Raw genomic sequence first — 20,402 nt, forward strand, 5'->3', positions numbered from 1 at the left:
CTAAGACATACATTAAAATTACAAATAAATGAATTGTACCTTTATCACCGTCTGATCTAACTCCCCTAAAACTTCAATGACCTGCTACTAAAATATCAATAATTATCAAAAATATAAGAATGTAAACATACATTGGAATTGACAAATGTAACTTGACTGCAGAAATAACAATGAAACTATTTTTATAATTAAAAATCAAGCAAATGCTTAATATATAATTATAAACTAACTCCCATTCAAAATAAATGAATTATAATTTATATGAATTCCCACACCATTCCTTTACAAACCTAACAGCCCACTGCCAAAACATAAATTATTAATAAAAAAAAGATTTTGAATATAGATATTAACAAATGTAACTTAAATCTATAAAATAACAATTTAACTATTAAACAATTTGCATAATTAATAATCAATAAAATGTATAATTTACCATAGCAAATTGATTACCATTGAATTTAAACAATAATAGTTCAATTGACTTCCCACACTATTCCTGTATAAATCAACAACCTGCTACTAAATAAGTTATTAACAACAACATATAAATTAAGCTATATGTTATAATTAGCAAATTACAAATAAACATATAAAAGAACATTTAAACAATTGACAAAATAAGTAATCAATTAACTATTTATTTTACAAACAAATTTGCTTTATACGTAGCTATTTTCAAATTAATTAACTTCCCCACCCTATTCCGCTAAATACCCAATAACCTGGTACTGCATTATAAATTACTTATTAAATGTAAACACAATTAATTAAACATTTAATATTACAAACATATTTTCTAAAACAATAACAATGATACTAACAACACTGTCACCTAAACTGTATATAAGAACTAAAACATCCAAAATTAATTTAAAAAAAAGATATTTATTACAACTATATTAAAGTATACAATATTGAATACAACAATATCATTAAAAACAATAGTATTTAACAAAAAACTATATTCTTAACTTGGATGTCCTGTTCCATGATATTTTGATAGTAGCGCTATTTTTGACATGATATTCATGCCATGTGATATTTTGGCATCTATATTTGTATCATTCATCTTGACTATTGAAGTAATGTCAACATGACATAAGAAGGCACCAAATTATAAAGTTGGAAAGGGTTGTGGCCTATAAAGGTATATATATATATATATATATATATATATATATATATATATATATATATATATATATGTTTGATGGCATGTGTAGCTGCAGATACACATGCTGTGCATTATCCTGCCATCTAGTGTTGAACTCGGAGTGTTACAAGTTGTTTTTCTTCAAAGAAGTCTTTTTGAGTCACAAGATCGAGGGACTCCTCCCTTTCGGCTCCATTGCGCATGGGCGTAGACTCCATCTTAGATTTTTTTCTTTCCGCCATCGGGTTCGGACGTGTTCCTCTTCGATCTGTATTTCGGTTCGGAAAAGTTAGTTAACTATCGGAAAATTTGACGGTATTGTTTGCGCTCGGTACCGGGTTAGTGCTAGCACATCGACACCGAAGAAAGAAGCGCTCCGGCGGCCCTTCGGGGCTTCCACTCCTCGGCGGGGCCTGGTCCGCCCGACCGCGTCCATCTTCAAACCTCATGGACCGGACCCCCTTCCGCTTCTGCCCCAACTGCCACGCAAAGTATCCTTATACAGACCAACACTTGGTCTGTAATCAGTGTTTGTCTCCCGAACACAAAGAGGATACTTGCAGGGCCTGTCGAGCATTTCGATCCAAGAAGACACTGCAAGATCGAAGAGCTCGAAGACTCCAGATGGCGTCGACACCGACCGGACACATCGACATCGAAGAGGAGGAGAGATTCTCCATTCGAGATTTGGACTCGGACGAGTCTGAGAGTGAGCAGCTGAAGACGTACCAAAGTGAGTAAACCAGCCCCGGTAAAAACTCACTCAAAATAATGAAGGCCAAGGGGACGCCACCGCCAACAGGCCATGGCTTAACCCGAAAACACAGTGACCAAACTCGACACCGAGAGTTCGGCACCCCGAAAGTCAAGAAGGTCTCCTCGGAGCCGAAAAAGACTGTCGAAAAAACTTTGGTTCCGAAACATGCAGCCCCGGAGACGAAAACAGGCTCCTACACAGAAGAGCAAGGCCTTTCATCCCAATTACAAGAACACAGATTTAAACAAGAACTGGGCATGGGAGAGCCAAACCATACCCAGAGGAGGTTTCATATACAAAAAGACACGGGGAAAATCCGAACTCTTCCTCCAATAAAGATGAAGCTCAAGCTCACTTTCCAAGAAACGGAAAGGCAGCCAAAAGCAAAAGTGGCAAAAGAAAGGACACCACCACAGTTCTCGCCACAGCAATCACCGTCACATTCGCCACCACTGTCCCCGGTAGCAACACCCCCAATGATGCAGTCACCGACACACGGGGATGACCAAGATGCATGGGATATGTATGATGCACCGGTGTCGGACAATAGTCCTGATTGCTACCCGTCACCACCTGAGGACAGCACTGCATACATGCAGGTGGTTTCAAGGGCAGCTACATTCCATAATGTAGCATTGCATGCAGAGCCCATAGAGGATGACTTTTTATTCAACACCCTGTCATCTACTCACAGCCAATACCAAAGCTTGCCAATGCTGCCAGGTATGTTAAAACACGCCAAACAAGTGTTTCAAGACCCGGTAAAAGGCAGAGCCATCACGCCTAGGGTGGAGAAGAAATATAAACCTCCCCCTACTGACCCTGTATATATCAAACAACAATTAACTCCTGATCCGATGGTAGTGGGAGCAGCCCGGAAAAGGGCAAACTCTCAAACCTTAGGAGATGCACCACCACCGACAAGGAAAGTCGGAAATTGGATGCAGCAGGCAAGAGGGTAGCAGCACAGGCAGCTAATCAATGGCGAATTGCCAATTCGCAAGCTCTACTGGCTCGATACGACAGGGCACATTGGGATGAAATGCAACATCTCATTCAACACCTTCCCAAAGAGTTCCAGAAACGTGCCCAACAAGTTGTTGAGGGGGACCAAACTATCTCTAACAACCAGATAAGGTCGGCTATGGACTCAGCAGACACGGCGGCAAGGACAGTAAACACAGCAGTAACTATTCATAGACACGCATGGTTACGGACTTCCGGATTTAAGCCAGAAATCCAACACGCTGTGCTGAATATGCCTTTCAATGAACAGCAATTGTTTGGGCCGGAAGTGGATATGGCAATAGAAAAATTGAAAAAGGACACGGCACGGCCAAAGCCATGGGCGCGCTCTACTCCCCACATAGCAGAGGTACTTTTAGGAAGCCGCACTCTAGAGGGGGGTTTCGTGCCCAAACCACAGAGCCTTCCACCTCACAAGTCAGACCCACATATCAGGGCCAGTATCAGAGAGGAGGGTTTCGAGGACAATATAGGGGAGGACAGTTCCCTAAACCAAGAGGGAAATTCCAAAGCCCAAAAACCCCACAAACCAAACAGTGACTTCAATGTCACAACACTAGTGGGGGGGAGACTTACAGAATATTACCACAACTGGGAACACATAACTGCTGACGTGTGGGTCCTAGCCATTATCCAACATGGTTATTGCATAGAATTCCTACATTTGCCACCAAATGTGCCTCCAAGAGCACACAATATGTCCAAACAACACTTAGACCTATTACAACTAGAAGTCCAAGCATTGTTACAAAAAGAAGCAATAGAACTAGTACCCAACCATCAAAAAGGAACACTTGTTTACTCCCTGTATTTTCTAATTCCAAAGAAGGACAAAACACTGAGACCCATATTAGACCTCAAAACACTAGGGGCCAGATGTACGAAACAAAAAAATTGCGAGTCGCATTTTGCGAGTCAATGCGACTCGCAAAATGCGATTCGCAAATTGGTATGCCAGGAAAGAAACCGGTCTGATTTAGCGACTCGCATCCGGACTCGCAACGCTGTGTGCGAGTCTGCAGATTGCGAGGTCACTGTTTGCGAGTGTGCAAAAAACGAACTCGCAATTAGCGAGTTGGTGTCGCAAATTGCGAGTTCCCTCAAAATTGCTTGCAGGTGCAGCAGAACACTCCAGAAAGCACACCAAAACACTCTGGAAACACATCCTGGCACATGATGATGACATCACAGCCAGGAAGTTAACAAATACACCTGGGAGGAGGCTGGACCACACCCTTTTACAACTGCCAGTCTGCACACTGAGCTAGCTGCAGCAGCCATGGAGGGAACCCCCCGAAAAAGGAAAATTAAATTCTCAGAGAGGGAGCTTGAGGTGCTGACCGAAGAATGTTGTCAGCACCATGATGAGCTCTTTGGGAGAGCTGCCCTCACTGTTCCAGAGGCCACCAAAAGAAAAATCTGGCAGGAAATGCAGGAGAAAATCAATGCCCTGGGGGTGAGCCACAGGACAATTGAGGACATAAGGAAGAGGTGGTATGACCTCCGCTCCCGGACCAAGGAGAGGGTGGCAGAAAGGCTCCGGGAGATGAGAGGCACTGGAGGGGGACCATCATCTGTGCCACCACCCACACCCCTTGAAGACAGGATTGAGCAAACCTTTGAGACGGAGGCAGTGTGTGGATTTGGGGACCTGGACACTTCAGAGCCCAGCACATCAACCGGTGAGTACCATGTGATAAGCCTGTACCCCTATCAATGTCATACCCCACCCACCATGTACACATGTGCATGCACAACCAAATTAGCTCCATTTCAAGGTAGAAAAAGCCAGAATGATGCATTATGGGAAATGTAGTCCAATAGGCAGTGCATAGGCAAATGTTTATTAGGAATTGTGCAACAGATACTAGACACTGACAGTGTGTTCCCCATGTCCCACAGGTCTCCAGCAAGACACCCCCTACACCCCAAGCACCCAGGCCCAGGAGGACACCCCAGGACCCTCCAGCACCCCCACATGCACAGTCAGCAGCATTCCTGCAGTTGTAACGCCTGCTGCAACAGCAACGCCAGGAGCTGCCCCAGCAACAGCCAGGGAGGATACAGGTGCGAGGACAGGGCAGCCACCACTGCGCAGGCGTCGCAGGGCAAGAGCGTCTGATATCCGGAATCATCCTCCAACCAGCAGTGAGGCACATCTGCTGCGGGGTCAGCGCCTGCAAAAACACAACATTGGGCAGGATCAGTGGGGTGCTGCACCCCATTGAAAGACAAAACCAGGCAAGCATGCGGCACCTCAACAGGCGGATGGACCTGATGTGCCAGAACACTGGGGACATTGCCTCTGCCATCAGGGAACTGGCGGCCGGACTGCTGGGTCAGGCAGAGGCTGGGCGGCGCAGGGATAGGCAGATTATGTTAAGACTGGACAGGATGGCCACATCAATCGGCAGGCTAGCCATCAACACAACAGGCCTGTCGAGGAGGACAGTTGGCCTGCAAATTGAGATGGGCCATTTTGCTGGGGATGTTGCCAGGGGCCTGGGACGTCTCACACATATCATTGAACTAATGGAGACACGTGAGATGTCGAGGGCCACCGGGGAAACACCCCAAGATAGTGAAGAGGGCTCCACAGTGAGCAGTGTATCTGCCACTGACAGTAGGGTGCTAAGGAGTGGGAGGCAGAGCACCATAGATGCGGCTGGGACCAGCCAGGCTGGCAGGAGGGGCAGGAGAAGTTAGCCAACAGCCCGGACAAACAAATGTGGCACATGGCTTTAATGTGCCACATGAGTGGTTGGCATTTCCCTGCCCATGGACAATTGAATCATGTATATAGTTCATCCATTACATTATTAAAACTGTTATTTCTCTTCCACTTAACAAAAGGAGTGTCTGGTTAATGGGTGAGTATGGTGGGAGTTTACACGTACCGTCCAAAATATTGCGTTGCGATGTGTTCCCGTCTCAGTCTGCCTTGATTAGCTAGACTCCTATCCCCATGATGGCGGTGTGGTTGTTCTTGCTCTTCCTCATCAGGATCTGGGTCTGCAGGGGTGAGAGGTAGCCCACGTCTGGTGGCTATGTTGTGGAGGATGGCGCATGCGACCACAATTTTGAAGGCGGTAATGGGGGTGTATTGGAGGGCGCCTCCGCTGCGGTGGAGGCATTGGAATCTTGCCTTCAGGAGTCTGAAGGTGCGCTCGATCAGGTTCCTGGTCCTCTTATGCGCACTGTTGTATTGCCTCTCTGATTCATTGCTGGGTGTTAAAAATGGAGTCATGATCCATGGCCTTAGAGCATATGCACTGTCACCTGTTGGGCACAAAAGTACACTGTTAGTAAGTCCAGATAGTCGTGCACAGTGACCTGTGTGTGTGTCTGCAAGGTGTATGCAGCTCTACCTAGGAGGTATCCGTCTCCAAACTCCCCACGTTCCAGGCGTTGATGGATCCCACTATGTCTAAAAATGTAGGAGTCATGGGTACTGCCTGGAAACTTAGCTACGATGTCCGTGATGACGTAATGGGCATCACAAACAACCTGTATGTTGAGTGAGTGGGTACACTTTCTGTTGCGAAAAATATGTTCCAGATTAGCGGGGGGCATATTTGAATGTGTGTCCCATCTACACATCCAATGACCTGGGGGAAGTGGGCAATGCGGTAAAAGTCCAGCTTCGTGCTGTTAATTTCTGCCTCATTCCTTGGTAAGTATATGAACTGAGACCTGTGCGCTACTAAGGCATCTAGGAATGCCCTCAGGAACCTTGACACTGCACTTTGGGATACCCCACCTGCCACGGCAATGACCCCCTGATAGCTCCCTGATGCCAAGAGGTGCAGTGCACATAGTACTTGCACATGCGTAGGGATGGCGCAGCCACGCAGGGTCTTGTGTTCTAGCTGTGGTTTTAGTAAATCTATTAATTCTAGAATGGCAGCGCTGCTAAGGCGGTATTTAGCATAGATCTCCTCTTCAGTTTGCTGGAAAAGGGTCTGCCTTGTTCTATATATCTTCTCCTGTCTGTGGCCCCTCCTCCTCCTCTGCTGGGCTGCGTAGACTCTTCTCCTCACTGCTATCAGGTATATGTCCGCCATCTTGAGTGACCCAGATGCCTTCTGGGTCTCCTTTTATACTATGGTAATGGTTACCACCTGCTCTGAGTTAGTGGTAAATGCGACTTGCAAACTGGGTTTTTTGCGACTAGTCGCAATTTGCGAGTTGCAATTGCATAAGCTTTGCGAGTCGCAAATTGCGACACGCACATTGCGGGTCGCAAAAGGGGGTCGCAACGGGTGCGACTCGCAAACGGGGCACATCGCTTTTTGCGAGTCGGAAATGGGCTTTTTGCATCCCATTTCCGATTTTGCACTGTCGCAAATTGCGATTCTGCCCGTTTGCGAGTCGCAAACCTTTGCTACATCTGGCCCTAAATCTTTACATCAAATCAGATCACTTTCACATGGTGACACTTCAAGACGTGATTCCCTTGCTCAAACAACATTAGATCTCAAAGATGCTTATTTCCACATACCTATACATCCTTCCCACAGGAAATACTTAAGGTTTGTAATCCAAGGCGTGCATTACCAATTCAAAGTGTTACCATTTGGCATAACAACAGCCCCAAGAGTATTCACAAAATGCCGTGCAGTAGTAGCCGCTCACATCAGGAGACAGCACATGCACGTATTCCCTTACCTAGACGATTGGTTAATAAAATCCAGCACTCAGCAACAGTGTCTTCTACACACAAAATACGTCATAGAAACCCTACACAAACTAGGGTTCTCTCTAAACTACCAAAAATCAAATCTACAACCGTGTCAAATACAACAATACTTAGGAGCAACAATCAACACACAAAAGGGGATTGCCACTCCAAGTCCACAAAGGGTACAAGCCTTCCAAAATTGAATATTAAATATGTACCCAAATCAACACTATCAAGTGAGGTTTGTAATGAAACTCCTAGGCATGATGTCTTCATGCATAGCCATTGTCCCAAACGCAAGACTACACATGCGGCCCTTACAACAGTGCCTAGCAACACAATGGACACAAACACAGGGTCAACTTCAAGATCTAGTGTTGACAGACCGCCAAACACACTTCTCGCTTCAGTGGTGGAATCCTATCAATTTCAACTGCATATAAATCATTTAGAACTGCTAGCAGTGTTTCTAGCATTGAAAGCATTTCAACTGCTAATAGCCCACAAACACATTCTTGTCAAAACAGACAACAGGACAACAATGTATTACCTAAACAAGCAGGGGGGAACACACGCATCACAACTGTGTCTCCTAGCACAAAAGATATGCCATTGGGCGATCCACAATCACATTCGTCTAATAGCACAATACATCCCAGGGATTCAAAACCAGTTGGCTGACAATCTCAGTCAAGATCACCAACAAACACACGAATGGGAAATTCATCCCCAGATACTACAAACTTACTTTCCACGCTGGGGAACACCAGAAATAGACCTATTCGCAACAAAAGAAAACGCAAAATGCCAAAACTTCGCGTCCAGGTATCCGCACCCTCAATCCAAGGGCAATGCGTTATGGATGAGTTGGTCAAGGATATTTGCTTACGCTTTTCCCCCTCTCCCACTCCTTCCTTATCTGGTAAACAAATTGAGTCAAAACAAACTCAAACTTATACTGATAGCACCAACCTGGGCCCGTCAACCATGGTATATAACACTACTAGACCTGTCAGTTGTACCTCATATCAAACTACCAAACAGACCAGATCTGTTAACTCAACACAAACAACAGATCAGACACCCGAGTACAGCATCGCTCAATCTAGCAATCTGGCTCCTGAAGTCTTAGAATTTGGACATTTAGACCTTACACAAGAATGTATGGAGGTCATTAAACAAGCTAGAAAACCTACTACAAGACATTGTTACGCAAACAAATGGAAAAGATTTGTTTATTACTGCCATAATAATCAAATTCAACCACTACATGCTTCCGCAGAAAACATTGTAAGCTACTTATTACACTTACAAAAATCTAAACTAGCTTTTTCTTCCATTAAAATACATCTCACAGCAATATCTGCCTATCTGCAGGTTACACATTCAACATCACTCTTTAGAATCCCAGTCATCAAAGCATTTATGGAGGGTTTAAAAAGAATCATACCCCCGAGAACACCACCAGTTCCCTTGTGGAACCTCAATGTTGTATTAACCGGACTCATGGGTCCACCATTTGAACACATGCACTCTTGTGAGATGCAATACTTAACATGGAAAGTAGCCTTCCTAATAGCTATCACATCTCTTACAAGAGTAAGTGAAATACAAGCATTTACTATACAAGAACCCTTTATACAAATACATAAACATAAAGTTGTTCTCCGTACAAATCCCAAATTCTTACCAAAAGTTATATCACCGTTCCACCTAAACCAAACGGTCGAACTCCCAGTCTTTTTTCCACAACCAGACTCAGTAGCTGAAAGAGCCTTACATACGTTAGACATTAAAAGAGCACTAATGTATTACATTGATAGAACAAAACAGTTTTGTAAAACAAAACAATTATTTGTAGCCTTCCAAAAACCTCATGCAGGAAATCCAGTATCCAAACAAGGCATTGCCAGACGGATATTGAAATGTATTCAGACCTGCTATATAAAAAGAGATCTACATATTACGCCAAAGGCGCACTCTACTAGGAAAAATGGCGCTACAATGGCCTTTCTAGGAAATATACCTATGACAGAAATCTGTAAGGCAGCCACATGGTCTACGCCTCATACATTCACAAAACATTATTGTGTAGATGTGTTAAAAACACAACAAGCCACAGTAGGACAGGCTGTATTACAAACATTATTTCAGACAACTTCAACTCCTACAGGCTAAGCCACCGCTTTTGGGGAGATAACTGCTTAATAGTCTATGCACAGCATGTGTATCTGCAGCTACACATGCCATCGTACGGAAAATGTCACCTACCCAGTGTACATCTGTTCGTGGCATGAGACGCTGCAGATTCACATGCGCCCTCCCACCTCCCCGGGAGCCTGTAGCCGTTAAAGTTGATAAAACCTGTATATTTGTAAATTTGTAAATATATACTATTTTTTTATACACATTATGTACATACATACTTACTCCATTGCATGGGTACCTTTACTATATACACAACTCCTACCTCACCCTCTGCGGGGAAAACAATCTAAGATGGAGTCGACACCCATGCGCAATGGAGCCGAAGGAGTCCCTCGGTCTCGTGACTCGAAAAGACTTCTTAGAAGAAAAACAACTTGTAACACTCCGAGCCCAACACTAGATGGCAGGATAATGCACAGCATGTGAATCTGCAGCGTCTCATGCCACGAACAGATGTACACTGGTTAAGTGACATTTTCCATATATATATATATATATATATATATATATATATATATATATATATATATATACATATATAAGACATGCACCCTTGTGTTTAGATGAGACAGGATTCTCTTTGCAGAGCCCCTCAGTGTCAGTGCAGACATTATTTGCTCTTCAATCAGTTTCTTGCATTAGGAAGACTAAACCAATATTTCATTATGTTCTCTAGTTTGCCATTGTTTATTAATAATAAGGGTTCATACTAGCTTTTGGATGTTTGGACAATGTCTTCTATTGTTCATCTCCGCAGGTGCTGTGCCTAGTTTATTCCAGTGTATTGATTGCCCAGGTCAGATAGCCTTGACTAAATTAATTCAAACACAGGGCCTTGAACTTTGTTCAAATGCTTCAGGAGGCACTTGGACAAATACACTCCTTGCAAGTTGAGTATGGTATGCCTGGGCAAGATCAGGAACCTGTGTCTGTCGCTCATTTTTTCCATATGTTTCCATTAACAATTCACCTTTTTATCAAACCAGTGTTCTTGTTTTTGGTTTACTAGCAGTCATTGTTTATTGTTATTGTATGTTCTTACTATTTATCTGACATAGGCATTTCTATTTTGCCTGTTTCACTAGATTGTGTCACAGCTGGAAACCCGGATATCTAAATTGAATGAGCAGTTACAGAATCAGACTGATCTGCACCAGGAAGCTCTCTTGAGAGCCAAGAAAGCTGAAGAACATCTTGAGGACATTCAAAATAGAATGGCACGTGTGGAGGGAGAGCTTGTTTCTGGTGATGTGATGAGAGACAGCCTGAGCCTTGAGAAGCAAAAGGTAATCACGGTGGTTTCTTTATCTCTTAACGCATACTCCAAATGTATGTGAGGTGTAGTAATTTGTAATAAAGTCGGAATGCAAATTCATAAAAATCCCAAAAATGAATTAGAAAAATAGGATACATTTTAGTAAACAAAATGGCACCAAAAGGACACACATCCAATAAGTAGAAGAAAAAATATGTGTTCTTTAGTTTTAACTAGAACTAGCACTGAGAAGTACAAAGTGCCAACAATTGTGGTCAATCGTTGTGGTAGCTGAGAGCTAGGCGTACTTTGATACTGACCGCAATTTAGTGTGGGTAGGATATACCTAGCAGGTTCATCCTGGTCAAAGATTTTACCTTCTGACTTTAGCCCCTTAAGTCCCTATCCACCATAGGAGTATAGTTCTCAATCCCTCATAACCTCAGGGGAGGCACTTAGAGTCTCCCTGGATGATAGACAGAATAAGGAGAGACCATTCCAGGTGTAGATGCCACTGATCAGCTAGTCAATTGAAGGACTCAAAGTAATAAAGATTAGCTGTAAGTAATTGGGGCATTAATTCCACCTACTCATTCCATTGCTTATTTATTGTAAGAATACCAAAGTATACTTGTATTCTTTGCCTCACAAGAATGAAAATACACCAACAGGCAAAAGTAATTCCAGAAAAAAAACATAATTGTATTTTTTATCATAGTCTTGAATATCTCCATAGAAAGGTAATTGTTACATTTCAAAATCTTTGTCAAGGAATTTGACCAAGCCACTACAGCACAAATGGTTGTAATATTTGCTTCTATGCTTTCTGCCATGTTGCAGCCATTCCACTGGTAGAACAGGCTTGTATAGCACCTGGAATGGGATGATCAGCTTTTAACATTAACAGACTTACAGGATCCTTATTTGCACGTATCAATCCACAACAGTTGTCAGAAGTATCTGATATTCATAGATGGGGAGCTACATTTACAATTCCAATTTCTTCCCTTTAGGCCCCTTGAGCTACCAATGGAAGAATCTGCTGTAGAGTTTTCATTTTAAAATATACTTTTGTGAGGGAACCATTCAGATATTGCAATTCTATCACCAGCCTGTTCTGGCCTGAATGGTTCCCCACTAGAAAGACCATAGATTAACAAACCTTTCTCCTTTCCTACATAGGTACTGGATTAATTGCATTTTTGTAACATCAAAGACACATTCTTCTGCAAAGCTCTCATTCTGTTGGGTCTCCTAGGAATAGGTGTGGAAAGAAACTTTGAATATGGAGAAGTTTTCTGAAAGTGCAAAGAGTGTCCTTGAGATACCCTATTGTCCTTTGCTATTGCACTCCATTCCTGATAAAACAAGGATAGTTGGCGCTTGACTTTCACCATTAGACTTTAATGATCAGCATCTACAGGTTTGCTTCTTTTGACTCCTCTTATATCCTTGCGTCCCTTTACCATTGTTCATTTGCTTTTGTTGAAAGCTTGAATTATTCAGTGAGGGATCAAATGTCCTTTGTCTTGATCACTGATGTGGTTTCTTATTCCTTTCCTTATACTTTGAGTGATACTAGAAAGGCTGAGCATGTGTCAAATTTTTCAATAGCTTACGGATCACACCTTTAAGTTCCACTCAAAATAATCTGTTACCTGTAAAATGCATCCTTAATAGACAAGACTTCTTGGCTGCAGCCACTCCTTACCTCCCTCAGTTAAAATAGTCTCTGGTGGCTACCATTCTGCCTGGTGCCATTGAAGAGGGTTTTGGATTGTCTAAGGTTATGTCTGGAAGGTACATTGCTTGCCCATCTCCTTTGCCACTATTAACTGCACCACATCTTCACCAGACAAGGTTAGAAAGGTTTTGACAAGAGATTGAGAATTATATGCAGAATAAATACATGCTGTCATATTTGAATTGAAGCCAGAGTATGCTGTCTTTAATTATGCCTTTGCCTTTTTGTCACCACATGATTGATTACCACATTATCCATAACATTTTCTATCTATCCAGGCAGGCTGGCCAACAAAAGATCAATTACCAGTTTATGGAGAAGTTCCATTTCACTCTTGGCTTTGGGATACAACCTACCCGTAAATCTAGGAATCTACATTCTTTTAGGGCCTCTCCATTCTCATTTTAATGGCCCATTAATGGCTACATTTCAGTAAACCTTAGAACTACTGGTTTATTGAATTGTCTAAACCAGCCCCTATTGTCAAAGGTTGTTCCTTGTCCACAAGCTATTGAAGATTAGCTGACAAATACACAACCACACTGTAAAACTCCTTCTTTTAAATATATTTCCCTTTTGGTATATTAACAACACATCCATCCCCCTCATTATAGTTTGGGGAAGAGCAGGAAGAGAAAACAGACAACAGGGAAGTATAGGATCTCTGTGAAGAGCCAGATCCAGTATGTGAAAAACACTGGTTCTCCTGCTGCTTGTTAAAGCCCCCTGAAATTGATTCAACCACTGCAACTGGTTCTCTGACATAGTGCTACACAAATCCTTTTCTCTATGAGAAGAAAGCCTCCTAGAACTGTCATAATGTCTCTGTTCTTCTTGAAGAGGAGAAAGTGATTTATCCTTCTGCTTCCTTGAATGTTTTCCTACCTTTTAATTAGAAGGAATACACACTGCTTCCATACGTTATATATAGTCATTCTCCTTCTTTTCTGTTTTTAGGACCCTAACAATTCTTAAGCCTTTTCCTTCTTTTCTAAAATAATAAATTGTATCCTTCTTATATAACATTCAGTTCTATAGAAAAATATTATCACCCATACATTTCGAAAACTTGTAGTTCATTACCATAACACTCTTATAAATGGAAAAAAATTAAGTATCTCTCAGTTCTCTTTGACACTGCATGTGGGCCCACTTGGATAAACATGTCAATGCCTAATTATCAAACAAGGGTGGCCTTAGCCTTTCGTCAACTGTGAATCACACTGCAAGGTCAGTCTTACTTTAATATTGGTTGTTTCCACTGGCTTGAAAGCTTCCTATTGTCTTTTAACATGGGGCCATGCACATACAAACAAAAAAGAGCCAGCACACCAGCTAGCTCATTCCAAGTTTGGTGGTCCCTCCACGTACCGCCAAACTCACAAGGAGGATGCTACCAACAGGGTGGTGACATCCCCATCATGCGTATTACAATGTTCTTGCCGGGCTGACAGGAACATTGTAATACGTGTTGGAACAGTTTTAGGATATTTACCTCCACTCCCTTAAGGGAGCTGAGGTCAGTATCCTACCACTCCAGCACCCTCGGAAAGCAAAGCAGACAGTGCCCATTCCGACGGAGCTGAGCAGGGGCCCCCCTTTGGACGCAGCACTCCCTTTCCGCTATGAAAAGGCTGGCAGAAAGAGGGGTTGTAATCTGCCAGGCAGCACTGAGTTCGGCGCCACCATGGCTGGTTGCAAGCCTGATCCCGGTCATGCATCTGGAACCATATTGCTGGTGGGGGCGGCGGTCCTTCGGCAGTCAGACCACCAAAGCTGCGGCGGTCAAACCGCCACTGTGAGTTTGGCGGTCTCATGACTGCCAAACTCGTAATGAGGCGCTAACACTGCATCTCTCTCCCTCTGCCGGAGGATGCACCATCAGGGGGAGGGCACCGTACTGACTCCATATAATATTGCTAGTGAGAATTCTTACCAGTAGCCTGTCAGTCCTTGTGTCTCTCCCCTCTGACGAGCCGATGCTCCGACGAGGAGATTACGCAATGGTAGGGCCAGAGTCTCAGGCCTCTAAGCATCCAAGTGGGCTTGCACACAGTTTCAAATAAACTCCTTCACAACATGAAGAACAGTGCACTGTGTAACAAAAAGAAGATCCCTAGAGCATGCACAACAAATATACAGGAAGTTCTATGGATATGAGTCCCCTTTATATAGTAAAGGGGGAGGGTCTTAGAACACTAATAAATGGAGAAAAAGGAAGCTTAGGAGAGGTGACTGTTGGGGGTACAGCACATCTGCATTGCAGATAATAAGGAATGGTATGAGATAGGATGAGAAGGAGATAATATTTGTTCTGTGACCACTCGTGCATTTATGAGCAAAAATATTGAAAAGGTGATTTCCTTCCAGTTAAAAACTTACGTTGACAAAGCAAGCCTCCTTAGGTCCTGCCAGTCAAGGTTTAACTCTTGTCATTGTACCAAGACAACACTCTGCAGGAGGTTGATGATATTTAAAAGCCACAGATAGGGAGGAAATGACTACTTGCGTTTCTGGATCTTATCTCCAGGAGGCATTTAATGCTATGGACCATGGGACACTCTTGTCTGTTTTAGCCCCTCGTAGGGACATGTGTGGGACAGTGCTGGATTAGTTTAGATCATTTCTCACAGGATTCCCCCAGTACGTCCAGATTGTCACTTCTACATCCTCCCTTTTTTCACTATATTGTGGAATTGTCTAGGGCTCCAAACTTTTGCTAGCATTGTTGGCCAAAGTTTTGTTTATGATAGAGACTTCTAAACTCAGATTCCTCACCCTTTCAATATCCTCATGCATTAGACTGGATCTGGAAACTTTTGTCATTCTACCTTGTGCCTCTCCGTCCCATGTGGATGTGACCAGCATATATACCTCACCTGTTGGCGCTGGCATCTGGTCCAGTCTTTCTGTGCCAACTGACGTGGATCCTGAACTTCAACTGTTATTCAACCTATTTTGATTTTCAGGAAAATTTGTGTTATCTTTGACAATATATCGCCTAAACCATCAGGTTTTAATATTTGTATGAGAAGTAACCGTCAGTTGTCAGTTACGGTTCCACACAAAGTATGTCTTTGGTGTCTTGGTGCAGGCCATCACTCAAAATCATGTTTGTTGTGTGCCGAAATTAATAAAAAGACTATTCATGACCATGAGGTGGGTTTGCCAATCATAGAGAAGAGGAAGGCAAAGACCCGCTGTAGATCAAAGTTTATGGCGGTAAAATACCAGTCGAGTTATAGAGAGAGAGTACTCACTCTCGTTGGAGAGGTCATTTTCACGGCCAGACATTCTCTTTGTCAGGCAAGTCAAGAAAGAGCCATAAGAAACATTACAAGACAAACCAAGTCTCACCTGCATTGCGACACTCACAGCATTTGGAGCCCAATGAAGTATCTGGCTCCTGTAGTGCACAAAGCCATTCCCCTCCTGTGGGCCCAGTAATGACACTGTTCCCTTTATGGATTTCTGAAGTTCATGTGGCAATGCCTGATAAGCTCCATCTGCTGAAGTTATCTATGAGAAGATCTCTGGTGTTCTCACCAATACCTCTGGTGCACCTTTCGGCCCTATATATCGAAGAGGGCTTCAAGCTGGCAAACACCTGCAGATCAGACCTCACCAGCCTTTGGATCTAGACCCAAGGTCAATGACGATGTTGGCTCCATTGCCACTAACTCTAGTACACACTTGACTCCATCCTCAGCGTCACATTCAACATCGCTGTTTTGTACCTCATGTTAGCCTTTGTGTAGGGGAATTTCCTGTCCTAACCATAAAACTGTCCAATTATTCTACTTTCACCGGACCTGGCTCCAAACTGTCTAGCATGCCAAAGGCAAGGGCAGGCCTGGTGTCAGGTTCCTTTGTGTGTGCTGTAGGCAGGGTCCTTTGAAGTGTAATCAGAACAGGGTATATCTCCTTCCCCAGCCATCCTGTCAGGAAGACCCTCTCCCCTCACAACTTGGCTTGTTTTGTCTGACAGTTTGGAATCAACACACAAGCCACAAAAGCAGAGCCATTCACAGTCATGTGACCCAGGACACTGGAAGAAAGGCACAGTTGGTTTGAGCAGGAAAATGGCCACTTTCCAAAAGTGGCATTTTCAAAATTGTAGCTTAAAATCTGACATTACCATTCAATATGATTTTAAATTACAGTTCATTTGAGTTTAAATGTCATTTCGCTATCCGTCCCAATCTGAAGTTAGCACTAAGTGTTATAAGGCAACCCAGTGTTAGTCTATGGGTGAGACAGGCTTACAGCAGTTAAAAATTACTTTAAGAGTTTTTCACTGCCAGGACATGCACATCTTAACCCTGCATATCCTACATTTTAAATACCATGCACCCTGTCCTATGAGCCTTTAGAGCATATCTTAGGGGTGACTTATAAGTATTAAAGGGGAAGGTTTAGGCCTGGCAAAAGGTTTATTTTTCCAGGTCGAGATAGCAGATTACAACTGCACTATAGGAGGCAGTGGCAGACCTGAGACATATTTCATAGTGCTACTTTAGTGGGTGGGACAACAAGTGCTGCTGCTCACTGGTAGTATTTCATTTAAAGGCCCTGGGTACAGGCAGTACCATTTACTAGGGATTTACGAGTAAATGAAATGTGCCAATTAGGTGTAGGCCTTTTTTTACCATGTTCTAGCAAGAGTGTCCAAGCACTTTAGCACTGGCAAAGTGCACTGAGTCTCAATGCCAACACAAATTAAAACAGGAGGGGTGAAGGCAAAAGATTTGGGAGTGACCCTGCAGAGAGGACCAAGTCCAACAGGTATATTTGTTTTTCCTGCCGTTGCATTGGTAACACTGATTGTGGCATTACAGAAGTAACTTGAGTGGCATTTATAGAAACCGTATTAATGTTGTGGAACCTTTCTTGCTATTGACATTTTTAAAACATATTTATTTTGCTCTAAATCTTTTTATTTTGCCAGCTTTTACAATGGCAATTTCATGTCAGAGACTGCAGGGAATCACCTTCTGCATTGTCACCACCAATGCAGGGTCAAAGGCTACGTGTTGTCACTGCCTCTACCTTGGCATTTTGCTGAATTGATGTCTATTACTTTCTTTCATCAGCATAAGAAAGTTATTTACAGATTTCCAATTCTCATCAGACACCTACAAATATGCTAAACAGCACTCACAGTTCTCAATCTGGAAAACAAAGAGAAACCTTAGCCTTTCATTAGCCCAAAACATGAACCAGCTAACAGTCACAGCTTGTCCAACCCCTTAACCAGCATACCTCGAATATTAAGCCAGTAAAAAGTAGGTGGGGCCAAGAGCTCCTGATAAATATTTCTACAACAAAAATATTGAGGAGCTAAGGATGCTTATCAAGCAAAGTGATGCAAATTGGTTGATTCATACCTTCATTGCTGGCTTTTGTAAATATAATTGGGCTAATTTTGAGTTTAGTGGACAGTCTGCCATCCTTCCAGAATGGCAGAGATCATACCTTTAGCACAACGGTCCATGACAGCCTTCCATATTTAGTGACAAGCTTTCCTGGCGAAAATGTCTGTGCTTTCAGAGGATCCACTGTAACAGATTATCATCTGAATGCACTGTAGCTTTGCTGAGTGGCCAAAATGTTTCATGAGGAAGCTCAACAAAGTTTTGGTATTTCAAAAATGAACTCCTAAAGTGGGAGTTTTTTTTAGAAAACAAAACACTAATAACCCTGAGTATCTGTGAGTTTTCTCCAAGCATATGGCATTCAATTTTATTTTTTCCTGTTCAGTACTGCCAGACACTCTTTGTAGCCCTAGACTGGAAAGGTTATGTTGTTATGTCTGCACTAAAAAGGTAAGATGGTCCAATATCACCTGATGAGTCATCAGTCAATGGTTTCCACAGTTGGACTCAGTGGAGCCTCTGCCAGGGGAGACATTGCAGATCGCTTGACTAATAATACAATGAGTGGACAGTCGGTTTGCCAGAGTACCGTGCCATATTTGTAGTGGATTACCCAGTTTTCCAGCCTTTAAAATAAAGCCAATTGTCTGGTTAGTAAACTCACAGCTAACTCTGTGCATTCACTTACTGTGTTTAACCATGCTCACTATTTCATTCTTTGAATCAGTACCTCAGGTTCCTGGAGCAGCTTTCTGACAAGATGAAGTTGAGCAGTGTGACAGCTGATATTGGCTTTGATATGCGGCTAGAGGCATGTTTAGCCCGTGCAGAACAGCTCGCAAAGCTAGAAGGAAATGCTATTATTGAGAATAAGACTCTTGCTCACAGCTTGCAAAGGAAGGTAGGAATCCACTACCACATACCGAATAATGTATTTAACCAGGTCATAATAAACTGGTGTAACATAAGTGCTTTGGTAGCAGCATGCTTTGTTTTGAGTAATAGTGATCAGTAGTATAAGCAGACCTTTGTGCCTCTAAAGTTTAACATTTAGCTGCTGTGTTCTTAGCTTACACTTAGCCTACATTTGGTTGTTTGCAGTTCTGGACAGCTTGTGTTGTGGGGTGTGCATGCTAGAATGCATATGTGCTGGTGTAGTGGTACAATAGATGAGAATCAGCACATGTGGTTGCGTGTGCACACTGGGATCTATGTTTGCTCGGGAAGTGGTACAGTACATGTGGCATTAGAATTAGCAGGTGCGGTTGCATGTGTGCTAGAATGTATATGTGCCTGTTAAAGGGTACATAAGACTTAGTATGTACAGTTGCATGTGTGTGTTGGTGTTTATGTGCGCCTATGAGGGGCACAATACACAGAAGTCCTTGGATTTCATTTTGAAAGACCCAGGGCTTTCTTGAGAACTTGGGTTGGTAGAGGAGCCACCCAGACAGATGATGGAGCAGGGATCTTTGAATCTTAATCATTTAGTGAAATCATCAAATAGAACTCCCCACCGGTTGTATGGACCCTTGATGGCTGACTTGAAGTGCAAGAAAGGAGCTAAGATCAGCAATACACTTCAAATACTGTAAAACCAATGTTGTTCCACAAAAACGACAGAAAGAATAATGTCCAAACCTTAAGGGTTCATTGGCAATTTAATTCAGAATTAAAGATAACCAATCAGTCAAATTTAAGGAAATATATTGCAAGGACATACATAGTTAAATGATCTTGTAGCCTAAATGTGTATATGATAGGGAAAAGGATGGAAAAAAAGTATTACAAATAGCAAGCATAATATCAACCAAGCATGTTCCATAAAGAGACTTCCCTATTCTAAATGAAGCATTGAAAGTGGCAAAAGGAAATTCTATGAGAAAGATGTCAGCATCTGATGAACCAAGTTAAAGGTTCATTGGGCTTGAAGCCCAACACTCAGACAAGGAACTCAGCAGAGTTAAGAGGAAATCTTCTCTCTGCAAAATCAGGACAGGGTTTTCTAAAACTATTCTAAAGGATACATAGCTCAGGCATAAAAGAGACTTGTAGAAGATCTCAATATGAGTTCCCTCTAACCGGACCAATCCGGCGACAGTACTTTCTGGGAGCCGGTAACCTTCCTAGTTACCCAGCACCATATAAAGGAGCAGTCTTTTAGGAGACCTTGATTGTAAAATGAGTCAGGTTTACTTGG

General features: G+C 42.8%; 1 protein-coding gene across 3 annotated transcripts in view; it reads left to right on the forward strand.

Annotated features, from left to right (window-relative positions):
* The window catches only part of CCDC170 (coiled-coil domain containing 170), a 212,505-nt gene that overhangs the window by 117,943 nt on the left and 74,160 nt on the right, over window positions 1-20,402 (forward strand). For 2 of the 3 annotated variants that reach the window (XM_069234716.1, XM_069234718.1), the window contains exons 9-10: window positions 10,914-11,114; window positions 18,930-19,103. In XM_069234716.1, coding sequence (XP_069090817.1) covers window positions 10,914-11,114; window positions 18,930-19,103 — 375 coding nt within the window. The remainder of the gene's footprint in view (window positions 1-10,913; window positions 11,115-18,929; window positions 19,104-20,402) is intronic. The other variant, XM_069234717.1, reaches the window with a different exon arrangement.

This window comes from Pleurodeles waltl, chromosome 5 (assembly GCF_031143425.1).
Source record: "Pleurodeles waltl isolate 20211129_DDA chromosome 5, aPleWal1.hap1.20221129, whole genome shotgun sequence".
Taxonomy (NCBI): Eukaryota; Metazoa; Chordata; class Amphibia; order Caudata; family Salamandridae; genus Pleurodeles; species Pleurodeles waltl.